This window comes from Pristis pectinata, chromosome 25 (genome assembly GCF_009764475.1).
Source record: "Pristis pectinata isolate sPriPec2 chromosome 25, sPriPec2.1.pri, whole genome shotgun sequence".
In the NCBI taxonomy this organism is placed as follows: domain Eukaryota; kingdom Metazoa; phylum Chordata; class Chondrichthyes; order Rhinopristiformes; family Pristidae; genus Pristis; species Pristis pectinata.
The window spans coordinates 7,737,315-7,760,202 of NC_067429.1; the positions used below are offsets into that span (position 1 = coordinate 7,737,315).

The following is a 22,888-nucleotide window of genomic DNA, read 5'->3' on the forward strand; positions in this document are numbered from 1 at the left end:
TAACTACAATGCTGAAATTGCTTCATTATACTATCCATTCATTTTTCAGGACACCTGAGTGACACCGACAAGGCTCATACTTATTGCTCAGCCCTAATTGACACGAATCGATGGCAAATGACTTGTTAGGCAATTTCAGAGGAAGTCTGAGAGTTAAGCAAATAGGATGGTCCTGGAGTCACTTAAAAGGCCAACCCATTGCTGATGTTTGATTTCTTCTCTGAAGGACATTAGTGAACCCTTGATTTTTTTAAAAACAACAATCTGGTACTTTTTTGTGTGGTTACCATTTTTTATTGCTGCAAATTCCAAATTATTAACTGACTTTAACTGCTGTGGTGGGATTTAAACTCAGTTTTCTGGATTGTTAGTCTCTGCCTCTAGCTGATTAGCTGTGTAACCTGACCAATGTGCTACATAAGTGAAGGTTAGCGTTGAGGTAGGGAAGATATTGGAGTATCACAGAGATGTTCTACAAATCATCTGAATAGAGCAAAACCTGAAAAACAGTACGTTATGCTGACGTACAATTTTCCTCAAACCTGGCTTTAAATTCTAGAATACCGGAGCACCTACTGATTTAACCAAGGAAGATTGAGCATAGTCCCTTTCATGTTTAAGGTACCCCGCACTAGTTTTTTTCTTCTGCAGCAAACTAACCTAAGAAGTTCTGAAGTTTCTGAATGCAAAAAGCTGATACAGGAATTGGCCGTGGAAACTTTAGGAAGAAGCAGGCTGGCAGGTCCACACTGTTGGCATTAGTCACAGAAGAGAAGGAAGGTGTGCTGGAAGAGAGAGAAGTTCAGATTACCGTACAAATACCAGTCAGCCAAAGCACTGAATTAAAGGCACCAGCAGCATTTCAGAGTTTGTACTCTAATATCGTCAAAAGTTTATCGAACCTAATAATACAATGTAGGAAATGTCACATCCAAGGCAAAATGTTAAAGCTAACATATTTATTTTGTGATATCCTTAATTCATCAACCCCAATTGTCCCCACACACCTATAGCTGCTAACATAGTGTCATTTTTAATTTAGTTGGTACCACTTCTGTCTCCTTAGCCAGGAGATTGCAGGTTGAAGCCCACTGTGGATTTGAACACACAATCTAAGCTCACACGGGTTCACACATCAGGGAACCCAGTTGTTAGAGAAACTGACTTTCAAATAAGTCTGATGGTTTAGATCGGTGGTATCAGACAGTTGAAGTGGGCCTCTCTCTGAGTATCTGAGCCAACATTCCTTTCTCAACTAATAGGGAAAAATAAATTAACCAGGCGTTCACTTTGCTTCTATTAAAGTGGATGCACTTCAAAAGGGTGCGATGCAATTTGGGCTCTCCTGAAGATACAAATATCAATACAAAATCTGTTTAACCACGTAACATAAAACAATAAAATCCATGGTTCAAATGGTCAATGAAAATTTCCCCAGATACATGTATATGCCACAAAAATGCTACTGATAGCAGATGGAAAAGAACACATCACAACTAATGGGAAAACCCCCCACAGGGTATTGTCAGCATTTTAACAATAATAATTGATAAATAAAAATTACAGGAGCGATAAACCATTAATAAATGGAAATTAAGTTACCATAGCCATTCAATTTTCTATTTGCTGACACAATTTACTCTGACATGTTTTAACATCACTTACAAAAATTATACAAGCAAAAGCCCGGAGATTTGACTCAATGGATTCTCATTTTGAGAGTGGTATGAATCATCAAAAGCTATTTTACTTCATAACTCACATCTCAAATTACTTTAAGCCTGTGTGCAAACCGACCAAATATGAACCACCCAATATTACTGAAGATCATTATATAACATCAGCCAAATCTTCACTTGTAAATAGTTAAACAGTGTAGCCCAAAGAATGGTCTTTGGTTGGTTGATTTCAGAATTTTTACTATCACTGCCAGCATAGACCCCAGGTTTGCATAGAGCAACATAAATAAGAGTACGAGGGCTCCTCAGGTTATGAATAACCTGATTTACTGAAATCTACCTTTACCCAAATTCTCCCATACATTTTTTAAAGCTGGTGATAATAATAACAACAAAAGGTTATTAATGACTAGATACAGTATATATTCTAGTTGTTTAATTAAGGGTAGTGTTAGGGTGATTATTCAACAACATTTCTATCTTATGGAAAAATTCGAGAGGTCTCAGGAACTGAACCCTGGAACAGGAACCGTTAGGAACTGCCTGCAGTCAATTCAGTCTCATGCCTGCTTCACCATTTAATAAGATCATAGCTGATCTTGTACCTCAGCTTCACTTTCTTGTAATGACTTTTCATGTTCCATAATTCCATTAATATCCACAAAATCTATCAATCTCTATCTATTCAGAGACCTTGTCGAGAATCTTAAAGATTCACTATTGTATGGGTGAAGAAAATCCTTCTTGTCACTATCCTGAATGGCCAACACCTTATTTTGAGTCTGTGACCCCTCATTCAAGATGCCCTTGCCAGGGAAAATGTCATCTTTGCATCTACTCTGTCAAGACTAAGAATGTTTTGTTTCAATATCATTGCTTATTCTTCTAAACTTTAAAGATTAGATTAGTGAGTTTGCAGGTGGTAGCGTTGTGGATAGCGAAGAAGGTGGTCTACAAATCAGATGGAAAGTTGGGTGGAGTATTGCCAGATGGATCTTAATCCCGACAAGTGGGAGGTGTTATGTTTTGGGGAATCATATAGGGGTAGGACATATACAGTAAATGGTAGGGCATCAAGGAAGGTTGATGAACAGAGGGACATTGGGGTTTAAGTTCATTGTTCTCTGAAAGTGGCAACACGGTGGTGATACACTTGCCTGAGGGCATACAATATAAAAGTTGGGATGTTAAGTTGCAATTTTACAAAATACTGGTTAGGCAGCACTTGAAATAGTATGTGCAGTTCTGGTCACCAAACTATTGGAAGGATATGGCTGCACTGGACAGAGTGCAGAGGAGATTCACCAGGATGTTGCCTGGATTGGAGGACTTTAGTCATGGGGGATATTTAATAGACTGGTTTTGCGTTCTCTGGAGCAAAGTAAGCTTACGGGTGACCTGACAGAGGTATATAAAAGTACAAGGGGCATAGATAAGGTAGCTAGCCAGAATCTGTGTCTTGATGGTAGGATTATTAAAATCAAGGGGGTATAGCTTTAAGGTGAGAGGAAGGAGTTTTAAAGAGGACGAGGGGAGAGTTTTATTTTACACACACACACACACACACACACACACAGTGGTTGATATCTGGAACTCGTTGCGAGAGGAAGTGGTGGTGAAGTCAGATACAATCACTATGTTTATGACACATTAGACAGGAACTTAAATTGGCAAGGCATAGAAGGGTACAGACCTAATGTGGGCAAATGGGATAGTGTAAATTGGCAAAAAGGTTAGCATGGATGCAGTGGGTTGAAGGACCCATTTGTGTGCTGTACAACTCAATGACTCTCTCTCATTTGACAACCTTATCATCCCAGGAAAAAAATAGCAAACCTTTACTACATTCTACGTACATCCTTCTTAAAATAGGCAGACTGAATATACACATTATATTGGCACCAGAGCCCTATACAATTTCAGCAAAACCTCTTTACTCTTGTACTCAAATTCTCATAATAAAGGTCAACACATCATTTGTCTTCCTGAGTATTTGCAGTACCGGCACGTTAACTTTTACTGATTCAAGGATACTGATTCAGTCCCTCTTAACATTATCACTTCTCAAATCCTCAGCATTTAAAAAATACTTTGCTTTTCCATTTTTCCAACTGAAGTGGTGACTTCAATTTTTTATTATTATACTTCATCTTCACCCATTCATTTAGCCTGTCTATATCCCACTGAAGACTCTCAATAACCTCCTCACAACCTTCAACTCACATTGCTACCCATTTTTGTATCACAGTAAACTTGAATAAATTATACTTCATTCTCTGATCCAAGTCATTGGTAGATGGTGAACAGGTAATGTCCCAGCACTGATCCTTGGGAATCCCACTAGTTATTGCCCACTTGTTAAAGGAGGTAAAGAACCTTTTTATTTCAATTCTGTTTTCCATCCAATGTTAACCAATGTCCTATCAACACCAGCATATTACCCTCAATCCCATGTGCTCTAATTCTGTTTAACATTGTCAAATATCTTCTGGAAGTCCAAAAACACCATTGACCGGTTTTCTTCTTATCTATTCTAATTAACATTTAAAGACATGATTTCCCTTTCATATACCCACATTGATTCTACTTAATTCTATTTAATAAACCCCTTCCTGTGACAAAGGCTACACTATAAACACTGCAAATTTGAATGAGTTTTGGCTTTGTGCCAATACTAAACCCGCATACAGCAATTCGAATGTGCAGGAACACAAGAAGCTGCAGAGAGCAGTGGACTCAGCCCAATAGATCACAGGGACATCCCTCCCCACCATCAGTATTATCTATATGAGGCACTGCTCCCAGAAGGGAGCATCTATCAAAGATCCCCACCATCCGGGTCATGCCATCTTCTCGCAGTAACCATCAGGCAGGAGGTACAGAAGCCTTAAGTTCCACACCACCAGGTTCAAGAACAGCTACTTCCCTTCAACCATTTAGTTTTTGAACCAACCTGCACAACCCTAAATACTATCTCAGTATAGCAACACTATCACCACTTTGCACTGCAATTAACTTTGTTTTTTATTGTTCTAATTGTGTTCTTTCTTGTATAATTTATGTTTAATTTATGTTTGTCTTGTCTCTAATGCTACATGCCTATGATGCTGCTGCAAGTAAGGTTTTCATTGCACCTGTGCATACATGTACTTGTGCATATGACAATAAACTTGAGCGACTTAAGTCAAAAACCAAAGACCAAGTTCGGCTCTGGAGCCAGCTAGAGTGAAATTCCCTCCACTTGCAATAAGGTTGGGCTTTGATTTTGTATCCAAGGTAGATTTACACTGTCTGTGCAATGTCACATAAGTGAGTTAAATGCTAATTATCAATCTGCATTGGGACCATTGCCATTCAGTAAAAAACCATGCTGTGGGAGTATCTGGTTGAACAATAACTGGTGTGTTTATTAAGAATGGTTTACTTCTCATCCCATAGGCCCCATGCAACAGCAGTGTTTTCTTACCCTTTGTTGTCTGTGGGATGGGAGCCTGTGATCAGGGGAGCTATAGGCAGTTTGCACATCCCCGTGGGGCCCTCAATCGTCACAAACACATTCATGCCCAAGGATCGTGGAACTATACAGGGAGAATAAAAACAATAAGCCTCAAAAAAAAAATCAACAGAATGAACGAGAAAATAAACAGAGGTGTCAAATTCCTGCTAGTAATGCCCGTTACCAAAATAGAATTAGGCAAATTAGCGAATAATTCTGCTCATTTTACAGAGCTTCCTACACTGAAGGAGTTTATAAACCTCATCTATATCTATTTAGCAAGTATGCAGAAAGAGAGCTTTGCCCATAATGTTTTCTGGAATCCTTAACATCCATCTAACTGTTTTAATATATGGGTTGACATTCTAATTACTACATTCAATGTGCTGGTTTTGAGTATCTCAGAAATTGAGATCAGCAAACAATCTGCTGCAGGAACTCAGCAGGTCAAGCAACATCTCTGGGAGGAAAGGAACTGTTGACATTTGGAGTTGAAATCCTGCATCAGGATTGAGATGTTTTACAAAAGTTATAAGCCAGTCAAAGGATTTAGCAAATAACAGTTGGTTCTCAATCTAATTGAGTTTATATGGAGTCCAAGAATAGCAAATACCAAAGAACAAAAGACATTCTTTATCAGGTTACAAGCTCAAGGCTCTAGCATGCAAGGAAAGCACAGAGACAGTTTATTAAATGTGGTGAATATGTGCAGCTGAATTCCAAAGAAGGAGACGGATTGGGCTAGAGCCTAGCTAACTGGCAGGATCTAAATATTTGTCTCTAATTGATCTTGAAAAAAGCTGGCTCTTCATAAACAAATAAAAATGTCATCAACATTTTACGTCATTTCAAATGGCGGTGTATGGGTCATATCCGGGGTTGGGGGGAAAATAAAACACTGGAGTAAGCTGGGAGGAAAGACTTTAACTGATCAGTGCTGTATAATTGATACTGGGAGGCAGTCTGAACTACCCAGATGGATAAGCAGAACGTGAGGGGTACGTTTTTTACTGAGAGAGTGGTGGATGCCTGGAATGCATTGCCTGATAGGATGGTGGAGGCAAATTCATTGGGGGCTTTCAAGAAGGGCTTGGATGGGCACATGAATGAGAGGAAAATAGAGGGATATGGGCATTTTGTAGGTAGAAAGGAATAGCTATGTCAGCACAACATTGTAGGCTGAATGGCCTGTTCTGTGCTGTACTGTTCTATGTTAACTACACCTTCAGTTTGGCCATGGGTCAGGTTGGGTTTTAATTTTATACCACATGATTTTATGGGAGAATTGGATGGAGATGGAAGGAAGCAGGCAATTAAACATCAGTTTGTGAGACTAGAGGTTTCTAAGCTTCCATGCCAGTAGTTGTAAATAAGACATTTACTAACTTGAAAGAATTGCCATACAACATGAAAACACAATGTCCAAAGCAAAGAGATATTGTATAAATGTAAAAACTAGAGCATGAATATTAAAATGAGATGGTCTGGAAGGTTAAGGTTTCTACTGCATATGGAAATTGTTAAGATTAAAGACACCAACAGCAATTGGTCTAGAAATAAAGTTAAAACAAAAATACTCTTTGGGGGGACTGCATAACCAGATCCTGCAAATTCATCGTTTAAATTCTGTAAACCTAATCCCAGCGGGCAGCAATCTCACCTCAAGAGTCCAAAGCTGTGAGTTCAATCTGATTCCAGAGATTTGGGGAGAAAAATCTTGGCTGACGCTCCAGTACAGCACTGAGAGACTGCTGCACTATTAGAAGTGCTTCTTTTAAATATGACAGTAACCAAAGTCCTGCCAGTTCTCTCAGGTGGGCAGAAAGGCTCTCAATGGCACTCCTTTGAAGATCAGCAAAATAATTCCCTGTGTACTGGCCAATATCTATCTTTCAACCAACACTATTAATTTATTTTTTCCTATCACCAGCTGTGAAAGCTTGTTGATTACAAATTGGCTGCTATGTTTCCTGCATTACTCCAGTGACTACACTTGAAAATCGCTTCATTGGTCAGAAAGCTCCTATATAAATCCAGGTCTCTCTATTCCCTTTCAAACACAATACTTAATTAATGTTATCTTCTTCCAGTACAGTGACCCGTCATGTATGCTACATCTACACTGGTTTCTATTGCTCATTAAAATTTGAGAAAAAAAAGCAAAGTATCTTGGAAAGAGTGCAACACAGATTTGTTAGAATGGACTTCAAGGTTTAAACTATGAGTGTTTACACAAACATAATCTTTGAGATTTAGGTTTAGAGTTGAGTTGATCAAAGGGGAACGGTTGGGATAGATAACTTTTTTTTAAAACAGGACGGTTAGTTTAGGACAAAGGATCATGGCATTAATTTCAGAGAAAGGCCCATCAGGAATGAAGTTATAGAGCAGTAGGCTTTGGCAGGCGGTTTGGTGAACAGCAGCCAATGTTAGTTCAATTGTTAATTTTGCATCAGGGTAAGAGTTAATTTGATCACCCTAAGATATTAGGTGAAATAGGGCAAAGATAGGGGGCATGGAAATAGGTCACACAACAGCAAAATTTGACTGAATGGCCCAAGTAGGTTTGAGGCTAGAGGGGCTGAATGGCCTATTCCTTACTTGCCCATCACAACACAGATGATGGCCTGGTGGGTTCCAGAAGAGCAAATCTATCAGTTCCACCCCCACCCCTCTATTTCCCTGCAATCCTGCAAATTTCTCTCTCTCACAGGCCCACGAATTCCCCTTTGATTCTTTTTGCCAGCCACCTGCACTATGGGGTAAGTTAACATAGCCAATTAGCCTACTAATACAGCACTGGGATGTGGAAGGAAACTAAGGGGAGAATGTGTAAACTCCTCATGCATAGACAGCACCCAAGCTCAGGCTCGAACCCGGGTGCCTGGAACTGTGAGGCAGCAGCACCTTTCCTCCCATGCAACAGGTTCAGGGCTTTGAATGGGCTTCACCTGGTCCCATGTTTTTATGACACAAAAGTAAGATGCAATTGCAGTTCAAATTGATTAATTTTAAAACCACCAACTAAACTTTTGAATCAATCTTAACCAAGTCAGACTATATGGTTGTGAATTCAATATAACGGTCCACACACATGACACTATCCTCAGCATGGTATCTGCTTGCATACATGAGTGAGAAAATTCAAATAATGCACATTCAAAATAGCAGGTACAAATCAGGCTTTATCGTTGGCAGCTGATTATTTTAATTCAAAATGAAATCATGGGGAACAACTTTAGTACTGTAGCCTCACAGAAACCAAAAGCTCCTCAAAATGCATATTAGAAATGAACAACAGGATCAAGTTTACGTTGAAAACTTTATCCAACACCAATCTGCCGACCTAGACATCAACTCATCCCATCCCCACCCATTTAATTTTCACTGACACAAAAAGGATCCTTAAACTATACCGTTATTTTCATTCAGGTTCATAGGTGCACCAGTTCCCTCTTCAAACAAGTCATATGGAGAGACATAATACTTCAGGTTCATTAAGTGTCCTGTAAAATCAGGCAAGATATTTTTAGTCAAACATATTGGTATACAAGCTGATTCAAAAAATTAAAAGCATTAAAAATACACAAATTAGTCAGCTAATTAAGAAAAAAATTAACATTTTGTGGGGTTGCATCTGTTCTAATGAAGGATTTCTCAAACTTTTGCTGATTAAGTTGAAGCAAAGAATGGAGATGTGTGTGAGATATTGCAGAGCCGTGCAGCAAGATTGACATGAGTCATCAGTTTACAGAAGGGAGAAGGAAGCAGAGTCTGTTGCCACCACTGACACCCTGTGAGGTTGAGTCAAGGTAAGATGTATGGCTTCTGTTAAAAATAGAGAAATTTCTCCAGCAAGATGCAGTGAGTAGCAGAAAGTTATGCGATACAAAATCCATACATAATTTTAATCCAGTCAATTACAACACTGCCTCCAAAGGTGACTGGCAAAGCTTCACTCTGACAGGAATAGTGGTGTTACTGGATTGGCCTGTCATGATGAGATAGAACTAAATTTCAAAACATTGCTAAATAACAATGAGTGTATCTGGGTCCAAGTTTGTGAAAACCCATTATATTCCAGAGATTAGCGACAAAACACAGTTAACATCCCTTGCCTCTTACCCAGAAATAATATCAAATATCGACAAAGAACATACCGCCACTCCTCGGTGTAAGATAGCCAACACTTCCTTGGAGTATGGTATCAAGGTTACTTGCATTTGTGGCTAATCTGAAAAATAAGGAAATGATTTTATGAGTGGATTAAAATAAAATGTGGAAAAAAATTTTTATAAAGTAAATTTCTTCTGGCTCCATGGTCAAAAACATGTTGGCATTAATTGATAAAGCTCATTGATGGGTACTTGGGCCAGAAGGTTGTCCACTTGAACACTGCTGATTAAATCTGTGTGACATCTTAACCAAAATGAGACATCCCAAGATACTAGGTGGTAGTATTGACAAAAAAAACTTGGTAAGATCTGATGCTCCAGATAGGTGTCAGAGCAGGTGTTCACAGGTTTGGCTAAAGAGATGGGCTTTCAGCTGCTTCTTGCAAGAGGAGGGAATGATGTGGAGGCTTGAGAAGTTTGCACAGATGGCAGCCAGAAAGAAAAGGGTAAAAACAAAGATGAACCAATATATAAAAAAGAGCAATATACCAGAATTAGGGGTGCAAAGGTCAAGAAGGTTTGTAGGGCTGGAAGGTACTGCAGAGGTGGAGAGATTGTTGGGGGGGGGGGGGGGGAAGAGAGAGGGGAGGAAAGAAGGGAATGACAGGGGAGAGAGGGGCAGGAGCAAGTCCACAGAAACATTGGCAGAACAGGCGCTGGTGGAGGCTAGCAAGCACAGGTGCAATGAGTGAATAAGACATGAGCAAGTTATAATGTGGGCAGCAGTTTTAGCAATACATGTAGAAGGTGGTTAGCTTCCCAGGAGAGAATAAGAATTGACACGTTCAGAAGTAATTAAGGCATTAACGAATCATGAAGATGAGGTGAAGCAGTAGCAAGATCAAGTAGGTGGACATTTACAGTTTCAGTGATGGAGCAGATCTATAAATGAAAACACAGCTCCTTGTCAAACACCACAAGTATGTAAACTGCCTGGAACAGAGTTCTCACTTCCTGGGTTGGGAATGCTAGCCAGTGAGCGGAGAATGTGGCAGAAACCAAATTCAGTGGCCTTGGTCCTCGAGCAGTTGTGATAACTGCTGCATTATCCGGTATTGTTTGTCAAATGAAGAGTGAGAAGTTTAAAATTTATGCAAGAATATTACTGAGAAGTCAACAAATTCAGAAGAAAACTGACTAAAAGTATCTAAAACTCCAACAGCAACTTAGATAATCTACCCAGCAGTCAATGCCAGTTTAAGTTCCCAATCTCTGGTTAGTTATCTCAGCTGGAATATTACACAGAAGAGGAGGGGATGACAAAAAATAGCCAGGGATTCAATTCTTATCCTGTGACTCAGTAAGAAAATGCCTTTCATTTGGACTTGATTTCCACAACAGCCCAGAGTGCCTGAGCTCATATATATGGAGGACAACTTGGACATCTGCTGCACTGAACAGACAGTCCCCAGGTTATAATAGAGTTCCATTTCCGAGACCTGTTTGTAACCTAAACTGCTCGTAAGTTGGAAATGAACGAAAACAGTGTGTGAGAGAGGATCACAGAAAAAGAGCGAGCAGGCATGATAAGGGCAGCTGCCAGCCGGCCTCGCTGTCACCGTGAATGAGTGATTGAGTCTGCTCAGCACTCCCAGCTTTGCTCGGCTCCACCCAGCCTCCGATTGTTGAGATTCTGGGGCAGGGAGGGGAGGGGAGAGAAGGCACATGGAAATGCCCCCTTTCCCACCAAACAGAAGATGCCTGCAGCCCCACAGCAGCTGGTAAATCCACCCCCATTCATCCCGCTGATCTCCCAAATGCTCGCTCATATGTACAGGGTGTCCATAAGTTGGATGTTTGTTAGCTGGAGAGAGCTGTACTTCGAAGAAAGGATGGATAAAGGTGAATATTTTGGATAGTGCCACATTTAAGAGAAACCTAAAGACAAAATTGCATTCCCAAAATACTTTATAGGCAATGAATAACTTTTGAAGGGTAATTAATGTTACTATTCAAGAAGTAAAGCAACTAATTTATACACAGCAAGTTCCACAAATTAAGAAAATGACTGGATAATTTGTTTTAGTGATGTTGCTTCAGAGATAAATATTGTCCACGACATTGGCAATAAATCACCTGCTCTTCTTTAAAATAATCTCACAGGAGCTTTCCAAATCAAGCAATGGGGACAGAAGGGGGTCTGAGCTTAATGAGTTGGCCGATAAACAACAATTCTAATCTTGCAGCATTTCCTCAGTGATAGACTGAAATGTCAGCTTAGATTTTTCCGAATGCCTGGAGTGGGACAAATCCAGAGCTTTCCAATTTAGATGCATGAATGTCACTAACTGAGACAGCTGACATTTAAGTCAAAGCAGTATATAAATCTGCAGCAGGAGTTCACAATTTTTATATGAACGGTATCTAAATGGACGTCATATTTAAATTAACTCTCAAAATACAGATGAGCAATCTATCATTAGACTGCTAGGGAACACAAAGGAAACACATTGTAATAAATTCTCCGTGCACCCAAATTTCATAACTGCTCTGCCAAATAAAAACTAGGAGTGAGGAAAGTGTTTCATTATCTTTTCCTGTTTGGAGTTTTCAGGATTTGAATATGTTCAAATCAAATTCAAGTGTTTCCCCTCACCTAGTGAAAAGCAACTGCACTTACATTAAATGGAACTATTTTCACTGATCCATCTTGTGTAAACTCCCTGTAGATTTTACACATTAACAAACAAGCTCAAAAGCTACATCAAACCAAAGAATGTTACATTTACCTGAACATGTGTGCCATCTTTGAGAGATCAAGCTCCAGGGACTGCAGAGCCAGATACATCTTAGTCTTCAACTTACTGTGGGAGTAAAATAAAAACAAGCAGATCCTCGATTACCCATATTCCCAATACTCATATTGTCACTCTTTCGGGGGAAAGCTTCCACGGAGTCGGAACTGAGCTTAGTGATCCGTGTGGATGATCCTAAAGGAATGTGCATAGTTGCTCAGGGTTGCAAATGTTTTTACATGACAATGTTTATGTTCTATTTTGTTCTTCTCTATACTCTACTACCTGTACTGCTCTTCTGTGGTTTTCCTTACATTGTACATAACTATATCTCCATGCTACACTGCTGAAGGTTAAGCCTTCCTCTATATGGCTGACCTTACACTACACAGCTAATCAGATTCCGTAGGAATACTCTTAATTTTTGCTTCTTTTCAACTCAAACACCAGGCTATTTCTGAATTCTTCAAAACACAAATCATATTCAAGAAGCTCTATTTCCACTCCAAACACAAGCTAATAGCCTGTAAAGAACTGTATTGACCATTAGATGGGTTACAACCATGGCTCAACTGCACCTCAGTAAATACATTGATTCTTTTACCCAAAAACAATAAAAGTAACAAAATTCAGAAACATTAGACGATATTAAAGAAAAAGCCACAGCAAAAATGGAGGTGGAGTCATTAGGATGTTTTGTTACAGTTGTCCAAGCTCAACATCACCTAATAATTTGTACTGGAGATGGTGGGATTCACAGTCTAGACACAAAACACACACTGTGGCCATCAAAATGCAGCTAACTATACAGACAAACAAGGGTGGGGGGGGGGGGGGGGAGAGTGGAGTAAGGGGAAATATTAGTCTATTATAAATAAAAAAATCAAGTCCTGAATGTACCTTGTCTAGGCATAGATGGCGAAATAGAGTACAATATTACTCTTTGGAAGCCAAATATGTTTATTAAGGGGATATTGTAATTTAGAAAATATACATGCAGTGTAATTTAGGGTTGAAGTGTGAGATAACTGTACATATCATTCAGGCACTCAGTGGGATTTATGCTATGGATACTTACCACATCAAGTTTTGAATACTGAATAAATTCTAGAACTGTTTGGATGAAACCAAGACCACGTCATCTTCCTCAATGTAAATTCATCAGCTTTCTTGGAAGCAAATTATTTAGGACTGTGATGGCAATCAAGCAAATGAAGTCTACACAAGACCCCCAGAGGAAGAAGGAAGACATTATGACAGGGTACCACACCATCTTTCTCAGGTGCTCCATTGTGACCTGATCCAAAGGCAGTCTTGGAAAGTCCTTGTGCATCCCTGCCTGGCAACTCTCCCATCCTTTTGAACATTTTGACCCCAGAGCATTCATAAATTAAGCTCTCACATTATGAGATTATGGCTTCATACTTAAAGGTTATGTGCCTGCAATCTGTTTGTAAGCAAACACTATAGCAGAACCAATATGCAAAATGAAATCTTTCTTTAGGTCCTTACTTGTCTCCGGGGAGTTTATACAGATTGACAAGGCCTTTAAGGTGTTTTGAGAACTCTAAAAAATTCTTCTCCCTGCAACAGAACCAAGAAAACACAATGCAAAGTCAGATAAGGCATGGAGGTAAATCCTGCTTATTTTTCATTCTGTAAATTATTGATTATTCCAGAATTGAATGATGGTAAGACGCGATGGAATTGGGACTGAATTTCCAAATTGTCTTAGCTGATCCAGGTGACTTATAAATTCTGAAGATCCAGGACACAGGGTGTATGAAAAAGAAAGTAAATCAGGTGGAGAATCTTCTCCTGCGGCTGTGAACCACCAATTAGAAGAGATACTGGCTGGCAAGTAAACCATTTTCCCACCAGTCACAGAAGGCTATTTATTGGTCTCTTGGGGAAAAAGGCAGTATAGCCACATGCCAGACCTGCTTGGCCTCCATCTTCAATACAAAGCTCTCAGCAGCTGAGGAACTAACCACAGAAGGATACAACAGAAGCATTAGAGTCTCAGTATCCAATCTGGATTTCAAAGCAGAATTGGCATTGCTTGAGTCAACCTCTCACTGACGCTAACTAGTTCCATGGAGTTACCAGCAGACTGGTTCCACCCTGCAGCAAGACACCTTAAGTTACTCACAAGGTCTGACTGTTACATTTGTTTTGTGCCTTGTTAAAATTGTCATACCTTAGATACTGCACCAGCTCCTGGCAGCTCTGCGGAAAGTAGAACATGAACAGTAATGTATTTCGTCATTTGAAAGTTTTAGAGCAATATTTTTCATTTTTTTTTAAATGAAACAATATACTACAGAACACATTTAAATACATTACTTTGCCATTAATAATTTGTGGCCGTGGTACCAAGATGAGCTTGAAGGTTTTAGAGACCACATCAGATGTGGTTGTGTACTGCCACTCTTATGGATTCCAGGTGCTTTACAGTGCAGCCATGGGGGAATACTGCACTGTTGGAGGTGTTGCCTGAGGCAGTTATAAAAGATTCTGTGGAACTGAGTGAAGGGTAGGTTAATGCTCTTGCTATCCGTCACAGTCAAGGAGTCATGCAGCACAGAAACAGTTCCACCATGTCTGCACTGATTGTTGCACTCATCGATACTAGTCCCATTTACCTGCATTAGGTCCACAGACCTTGACAAATCATGTGCTTGTCTAGATGCTTCCTAAATGTTGTGAGAGTATCTGCCCCCACCAAATCCTCAAGCAGCCCACCCCAGGTTCCACTCTATTGAAAAAATCCCCCTCAGATCCCCTCTAAACTTCTCCTCTTGTCTTAGACAGCCCCACCATTAAAAAAGATTCTTGCTGTCTACCCTATCTATCCCCCTCATAATGTTATATACCCCTATCAGATCACCCCTCAGCCTCCTCTGCTCCAGGGAAAACAAACCCAGCCTATTAAATATCTCCCTATAACTGAAATGCTCCAATCCAGGAATTAGCTTCTGCACCCTCTCCAGCACAATCACATTGTTCCTATAGTGTGGTGACCAAAACTGCACACAATACACCTTCCCTCAACCATCATTACCAAAAATAGATTACCTTAATTAACTTTTCATTTTTCTTAGCAAATTGGTTGCCATCTATCACCCAATTACAAATGCCACTACATTATGAAAGTGTTTCATTGACCGTAAGATAATTTTGTGACTGTGATACATATATGAGAGTCAATGTTGTTCTCGGACAGAGGGGATATTGGCACTTTTGCAGAGGAGAGGGGATTTACTGGAAGAGGATATCTCCAATATTGTACTTTCCTAACAACAACCATTTCTCATCCTTTGTTCAATCCAGACCAGGGTAAAAAAAAGTATTACAGAATCTGCATAACTTACAGAAGAACATTACAGCACATTTACCCCATGTCTACAGCAATTCTGAATGATTAACCCACGCAGTCTAATTCCTCTGCCCTTTAACATTTTTCATTCTTTTGTTTATGCAGCACAGTAACAGGCCCTTCTGGCCCAACAAGCCCGCAACACCAAATTACACCAAGTGGTAGTACATCCACTGCCATAATTAATTAAATATCTTACTTCTCCATACTTCTTAAATTGATACCTTTAAGTTATTAATTTGCTGAGCAATCACAAATCAACATCTGTTGTAAAAGGAGAATTCGAACAGGGATTAAATCATCAGGTGACAGTGAAATAGTCATTAATCCTCAACAGCATCATAACAAAAGTCCTACCACAGGATTTTCTCCATGGTGTGCCACCTTGACGTCACAGACTTGCCCTGTTGGATCCAGCAGCACCTCTACGTAGAACATGTCTGACGTGATGTAGCATTCAGTACCTGAAGGACTCAGGTGCGAACCAAGGCTGGTTGAGAGAAAAGGCTGGCTTAGAATTAACAACTCAGATATAATAATTTTTATTCATTAGAGGCTGAAAAATGGTACTCAAGTTATTTGAATTTATTTGACATCCAAAGCCCTTACCTGTTCTGTCTGGCAATCGACTCAAGTCGGTCTGTCATTGCAGGCAAAGACATCACTGAAAAACAGTGAGTTAGCATCAGTGAGACGATTTAGGGACTATTTGAGGTAAAATAGTGTGACTTTAAAGTAAAAACCAAGGTGTTACATGGATGGACCTAAAGACTATGCCAGTAGGTTAGCTTGAGTGCAGAAATCAGTTTAGAGAAGGCTTTCCAAAGAAAGAGCTTCTGGGGTTAGGGAGGAAGTTCCAGAGAACAAGAAAAAGTGGCTGAAGGCTCTGCTACCAATGAGATAAAGGAGGAGGAGAATGAACAGAATACCAGAGTTAGTGGAGTGAAGCATTCAGTAAGGTTGATAAGACTGGGGGAGCTGAGCAGCTTGCAGTGGGAGCAGAGAACAAACTGTGGAGTGAATTTATATACATGGATTCTAAACTGCACCCACTGAAAATAGATTGCCAGTGAAGGTCAGCTAAGGGGGATGGAAGTGATCCACTGTGTTTAGAGAAGGCTCTTGAATTTGAAGGCTCTGTTAAAAGGGTGACAAAGTTTTAGATAAATTTTGGATTTGGCAGAATGACATGCTAGCAGCTGTGTTAAAAGTGGCAAGGGTCTGGAACTGACAAATGCAAAAATGTAGATTTAATGTTTTTAAGTATGTAAAGATCACAGACCTAAAATAACTTGGACCTATCTAATATATATATATTTATACATACACACACACACATATATATATATATATATATATATATATATGCACATGATCAAACCTTCACCCATGGCTGTACAGATATTAATGAATGTGTGTTGTATTTTTAAGAAAGAGCCTTGAAAGTTATGCAAGGTCACATATGCCATAGTCACAGAGAGATACAGCATGGAAACAGTCCACGGAGTCTGCGCTGACCATCAACCACCCACTTATACTAATCCTATGTTAATCCTATTTTGTGTTCTCCCCACATTCTCTACAACACCACAGTTTATATGACACTAAGGGCAATTTACAGCGGCCAATTAACCTACCAATCCACATCTTTGGGATGTGGGAAGAAACAGGAGCAACCAGAGAAAACCCACAAGGCCACCGGGAAAGTGTGCTGCCTCCACACGGACAACACTCAATGTCAGGACTAAGGCAACTCTGGTACTGTGAGGCAGTGGCTCGACCGACTGTAGCACTGTGCCAAGTTATGTAGAATTTAAAAAGAGATCAAATTCCTCCCGCAATGACCTTGCGAGCAGTGTAGCATTGAGTGACAGGCTGGAATGCTTCAAGATTGAATTCTGGTGTGTCTGTATTTAGCAGATTTCAACTATGCTTGCAGGAGAGAGTCACTATAATTGATTGTAATACCCCTAAGCCACAGAAGAGATAAATCAGGCAGGGTTACGCACTGGTTTCTTTTCGATGTCTTAGAGTAATACAGCACGGAAACAGGCCCTTTGGCCCAACTTGTCCATGTCGACCAAGATATCCATCTAAGGTAGTCCCATTTTACCGCGTTTGGCCCATATCCCTCTAAACTTTCTGATCAGTGCACCCATCCGTGTCTTTTAAATGCTGTTATTGTACCTGCCTCAACTACTACCTTTGCTTGTTTGTTCCATATACAAACCACATTTTGTGTGAAGAAGTTGCCCCTTAGATCCCTTCTAAGTCTTTCCCCCACACCGTAAACCTATGCCCTCTATGTGCATTCACCCCATCTATCCGTCCTATGATTTTATACACCTCCAAGAGGTCACCCCTCAGTCTATTAGGCTCCAAGAAATGAAGTTTTAGCCTGCCTAAACTCAGGCTCTCAAGTCCTGGCAACATTCTTGTAAAAGAATGTAAAATGTATGCTCATACACTAACCTAACTTTTATTATAGATTTAATTAGGACAGGAGGTCAAAAGACAGGAACTGTTTGAAAACATTACTTCAGCAGTGATCTTCCCATTTAATATATGATCACTGTCCACCACTTCTATCTTTACAAGGCAAATAATAGATCAAACATTTTCAGAACATTTTGCTAAGTATTTGGAATGAGCTGCCAGAAATAGTGGTTGAGGCGGGCACATTAGCAACTTTTAAAAACCATGGATAAGAGAGGTTTAAAGGGCTACGAGTCAAATGTGGGCAGATAGGACAAGCTTGCTGGGCAACACAGTCAGCATGGACAAGTTGGGCCAAAGGGCTTGTTTCTGTGCTGTATATATTTTAAAAAAACATCATTTTAGCACAAAGTACTACAGGATTTAAAAGAGATTTTCATTCTCACAGCTGAATGGGTTGGGTGGAGGAGAGTGGAGAGTGACGGGCAAATCCTGCTACATAAGCTGTCAAACTTTTATTTCCATTACTTGTCCAATAGCAGGTAGGCCGCCTACTTTACCAATTTACTGCCAAAATCACGTGTGCACACACATATTCAGACATGTGGTATGTTTTTGTGGATGTATGCTTTTGCCTGCTTTCTTCCAATTGTGGAATTCTGGCTTTAATTCTTAACAAAGAATTTCATTATTGACAATTTGAAAAATACTGAATGGCGATAATAGAGGATTTTTATTCTCCCCACTGTTCCAATTTTAGCTCAGATTTCTCATGTTGGAAATGTTGGAATCCTGAAATTCCATGCAAGTCACCAATGGAAATCATTAAAAAAATGCATGTAACCTTGTCACAATCTTAAAAAAACAAATGCCTGCACATTTGTACATTAGGTACCCATGTCAAGTCGAAACAGGTTTCACTAACCTTTAAGTGCTTTTTGCAGGGTCTCCAAACAGGCAATAAGATGCTGGTGGCCTCCTGTGTTCATTATACTTCGTTTCTCCTTCATAACAGTAGGACAATACAGTAGTTAGAATGGTAGCTCACTGGAATATGTTGCCTTTATTGGTTAATGTGGATCAAAGTTCATCCACCATTTTACCAACACTACACCAGTAAATATCAAAATACCTGCCACCAAGATGTTGATTAATAATTTACTTCAATGGATCAATGGCTTAATATAGCCAGGCCATGAGGTTACAGATTGTTTTGCGAGCTCTGATTTAAGTCTCAGAATGTCACATTGATCCTTGTTACATCTGCCCTATAACCTTACCATAGCTTGCCGCACGAGTTTCGCTGTCTCAGACCAGGGTCTTGTCTGACTATACTTCGCATGCAGCCTCTCCAGCAAGGAGTTCATTTTACTCAACTTCTCGGCTTCTGCGAAACAACATGAAAAAAAACCAATTTCACATTTATCAGGATGCCTATTTTGAATTATATGTTTCATAATGCTCCCTGAAGTTTTGAACTAAGTTTGAAAAAGCAAAGTTCTATCATTAATGTTTTACTGCAGTTCAAATTAACATTGAGAGTAGAAAGCTTCATAAGAACATAAGAAAATGGGAGCAGAGTACGCCACTCGGCCCTTCAAGTCTACCCCAGGATTCAAAATGAACATGGTTCATCGGCCCTAGACCTCATTTCCTCTTTTATGCCAGTTCCATACAGACCTCAATTCATCTACTTCCTCTTTAAATACCCCAAGTGATCCAGCCTCCACAACTCTGTGGGGTAGAGAATTCCACACATTCGCCACCCTCTATGAGAAGGAGCTCCTACACACCTCAGTTTTAAATGACCATCCCTAACCTTGTCATTATGTCCCCTTGTTTTGAGGTTCTCCCACGAGTGGAAACATTGACATTTCCCCTGTAATGCCCCCTCAGGATCCCTCGTCCTTCCAAACTGCAGAGAATATATGACCTAGTTTCTCCAGCCACAAACAACCCTCTCATCCCAAGAATTAGCCTGGTCAATCTTTTTTGGACTGCTTCCCAATGCCACTCTATCTTTCCTGAAATAAAGGGACCAAATCTGTGCACGGTACTCCAGGTGTGGCCTCACTGGTACACAGTACAATTGTAACAATATTTCCTTATGTCTGAACTTCAACCCCTTTGCAATAAAGTCAATCTGCCATTTGCCTTTCCTCCACCCTCCTGCTACCTTATTGTGAATTGTGCCCATTACACTTTGTTGAATGTTTGCGCAGAACTCTGAAAATGCATTATACAAATGCTTAGCTTATAAATAGGCCAACAAACCCTTGATATTGTGTAGCACCAACTTAATTTAAAGTAAACATGGAAATAGTTCATTATTTCAGCAGCTGCTATTTTGAATCCTGGTTTTTTACATACTCATTTTTTTGTCTGAAAAAGTTGTTAAAATTAAGTAGAGTTCTAAACGATTTTTTAAAAAAAAGCTGTTCCTTCCTAATCCGCATTCCAAAAGAAACTGGAAACGTTGTGAAGGTTCCACTGATTTTTAGAACAACTGCCCAAGTGGAACGAGGATCCTTTGGTCTTTTGTTTTACATAATCCAAACAGAGTGCAGTTTACAACATCTCACTGGGGAATCAGGAATTCCAACTAGGAAGCATCACTATCTTTGGGAGCCCCTGGAGATTCTGTTTTGTGTTGGAACCTCTTAATCTCAAGGGAGACCAATGACAGCATTCATACTAGAATGCTCTGTGACTCAAGATGCAGTTACCAGCAGGCTGCCATTATTAATTTCTCTCAGAAAGACAGGATTAAATTGCATAAATGCATTCCCCACTACAACCTTTTGGATTACAGAGTTCACATAAACTGACCCCCTTAATGCTTATTGCAATGAGCTTTGACCAACTATTTGAAGACCTTCAATAGGAAAGGCCCAGCAAGATATTGCATGGGATATGAATTTTAATTCATGTAAAATACAGCTGTTTAAACCTGGAGGTTTAGAATTGAAAACATCCAATCGGGTAATTGGATATTTAACTAAGTAGTGTGTTCGATTTACTCATGCAATACAAACACAGCTAGAGCAATTGTGGGATACATGGGAAACAGCTCTGCAGATCAGAGGAAAACGATGAGATTCCTGGTCTGATCTGGAAATGAAAAAGAGAAATGGCAACAATGGCATGAAGTAAATTTTCAATATTTTAAAAAGAACTGAATCAAACATTTATAAAAAAAAAGTTTCAAAGTAGCAACAGTCATGTATTGGATCTAATACTTGCACCTTTTTAATTGAATCATGGGGTGCCGTGATTAGCATTTAATGAGACTAGCATTTAGTGTCCCTTGAACTGTCCATTTCCCACAGCAGCTGAGACCCAATCATATTTTTTTTAAGAGAGTGACACACAGATCAGAGCAGGTAAACTTGGTAGATTTCCTTCTCTAAAAGGATATTAGTGAACAAAATGTGGGAAATCGGGGAGGCTGCCAGTGTCCCTGATTACTACATGTACAGGAAGTGTGTCCAGCTGCAGCTCCTGACAGACCGCATGACGGCACTGGAGCTGCGCGTGGATTCACTTTGGAGCATCTGCGGTGCTGAGAACGTTGTGGATAGCACGCTTAGCGAGTTGGCCACACCACAGTTTAAAGGCCAAGGGAAAGCTAGGGAATAGGTGACCAACAGGCAGAGCAATAGCAGGAAAGTTGTGCGGGAGCCTCCTGCGGTCTTCTCCCTCCAAAACAGATATACCGCTTTGGCTTCTGTTGGGGGAAATGGCTCATCAGGGGAAGGCAGCAGTAGCCAGGATCACGGCACTATGAGTGGCTCTGCTGCACAAGAGGGCAGGAAAAAGAGTGGCAGAGCTATAGTGGTAGGGGACTCCACGGTAAGGGGAATAGACAGGAGCTTCTGTGGCCGCAAACGGGTCTGTCGGTTGGTGTGTTGCCTCCCAGGTGCAAGGGTCAGGGATGTCTCAGAGCAGCTGCAGGGCATTCTGGAAGGGGAGGATGAACATCTAGTCGTCGTGGTGCATGTAGGTACCAACTATATAGGAAGATAGTGGGATGAGATCCTACAAGCCAAATTTAGGGAGCTAGGAAATAAATTAAAAAGTAGGACCTCAAAAGATAATAATCTCAGGATTACTACCTGTGCCACATGCTAGTCAGAGTAGGAACAGCAGAATAGTTAGGATGAATGTGTGGCTTGAGCAGTGGTGCTGGAGGGAGCGTTTTAGATTCCCGGGGCATTGGAACCAGATCTGGAGAAGGTGGGACCAGTACAAACTGGACAGTCTACACCTAGGTAGGACTGGGAGCAATGTCCCAGGAGGATTGTTTGCTAGTGATGTTGGGGAGGGTTTAAACTAATACGGCAGGGGGAAAGGAATCCATGCAGAAAGACAAGAGGGAAGCAAAGCAGAGACCAGAGCATAAGTTATAAAAGAGAAGAGTAAGAGTGGGGTAAAGAAAAATCAAATGCAAAGGACACAAAGGTTACTGGATTCTAAAAGGGCAATGAGCGTAAGGGCAGTTTATCTGAATGCCCGTAGTATTCGAAACAAGGTCAGTGAACTTGTAGCGCAAATCAGTACAAAGGGGTATGATTTAGTGGCCATTACAGAAATGTGGTTGCAGGGTGGAGATGACTGGGAATTAAATATCCAAGGGTATCAGGTAATACGGAAGAAAGGGCAGGAAGGTAAGGGAGGTGGGGTAGCGCTCTTAATTAAGAATTAGATCAGGGTGATAGTGAGAGATGTTATAAGATCTAAGGAGCAGGATGTTGAGTCCATCTGGGTAGAGATTAGGAATAGTAAAGGGAATAAAAAAGTCACTGGTGGGAGTTGTCTATTGCCCACCGAATAATAACATTACAGTGGCACAGGCAATAAACCAAGGAATATTTGATGCATGTAAGAATGGAATGGCTGTTGTCACGGAGGACTTTAACTTCCACATAGATTGGGTAAATCAAGTTGGTTGAGGCAGTCTTGAAGAGGACTTCATAGAATGCATCGTG

The 22,888-nt window shown here is 40.3% G+C and overlaps 1 protein-coding gene across 1 annotated transcript in view; it reads right to left on the reverse strand.

Annotated features, from left to right (window-relative positions):
• The window catches only part of med1 (mediator complex subunit 1), a 47,011-nt gene that overhangs the window by 15,999 nt on the left and 8,124 nt on the right, over positions 1–22,888 (reverse strand). Inside the window, exons 2-12 of the mRNA XM_052038542.1 lie at positions 19,181–19,287; positions 18,826–18,904; positions 16,074–16,128; positions 15,822–15,954; positions 14,286–14,314; positions 13,598–13,669; positions 12,080–12,154; positions 9,336–9,409; positions 8,592–8,681; positions 5,146–5,257; positions 661–785 (exon numbers count right to left, since the gene is read on the reverse strand). Coding sequence (XP_051894502.1) covers positions 661–785; positions 5,146–5,257; positions 8,592–8,681; positions 9,336–9,409; positions 12,080–12,154; positions 13,598–13,669; positions 14,286–14,314; positions 15,822–15,954; positions 16,074–16,128; positions 18,826–18,904; positions 19,181–19,287 — 951 coding nt within the window. The remainder of the gene's footprint in view (positions 1–660; positions 786–5,145; positions 5,258–8,591; positions 8,682–9,335; positions 9,410–12,079; positions 12,155–13,597; positions 13,670–14,285; positions 14,315–15,821; positions 15,955–16,073; positions 16,129–18,825; positions 18,905–19,180; positions 19,288–22,888) is intronic.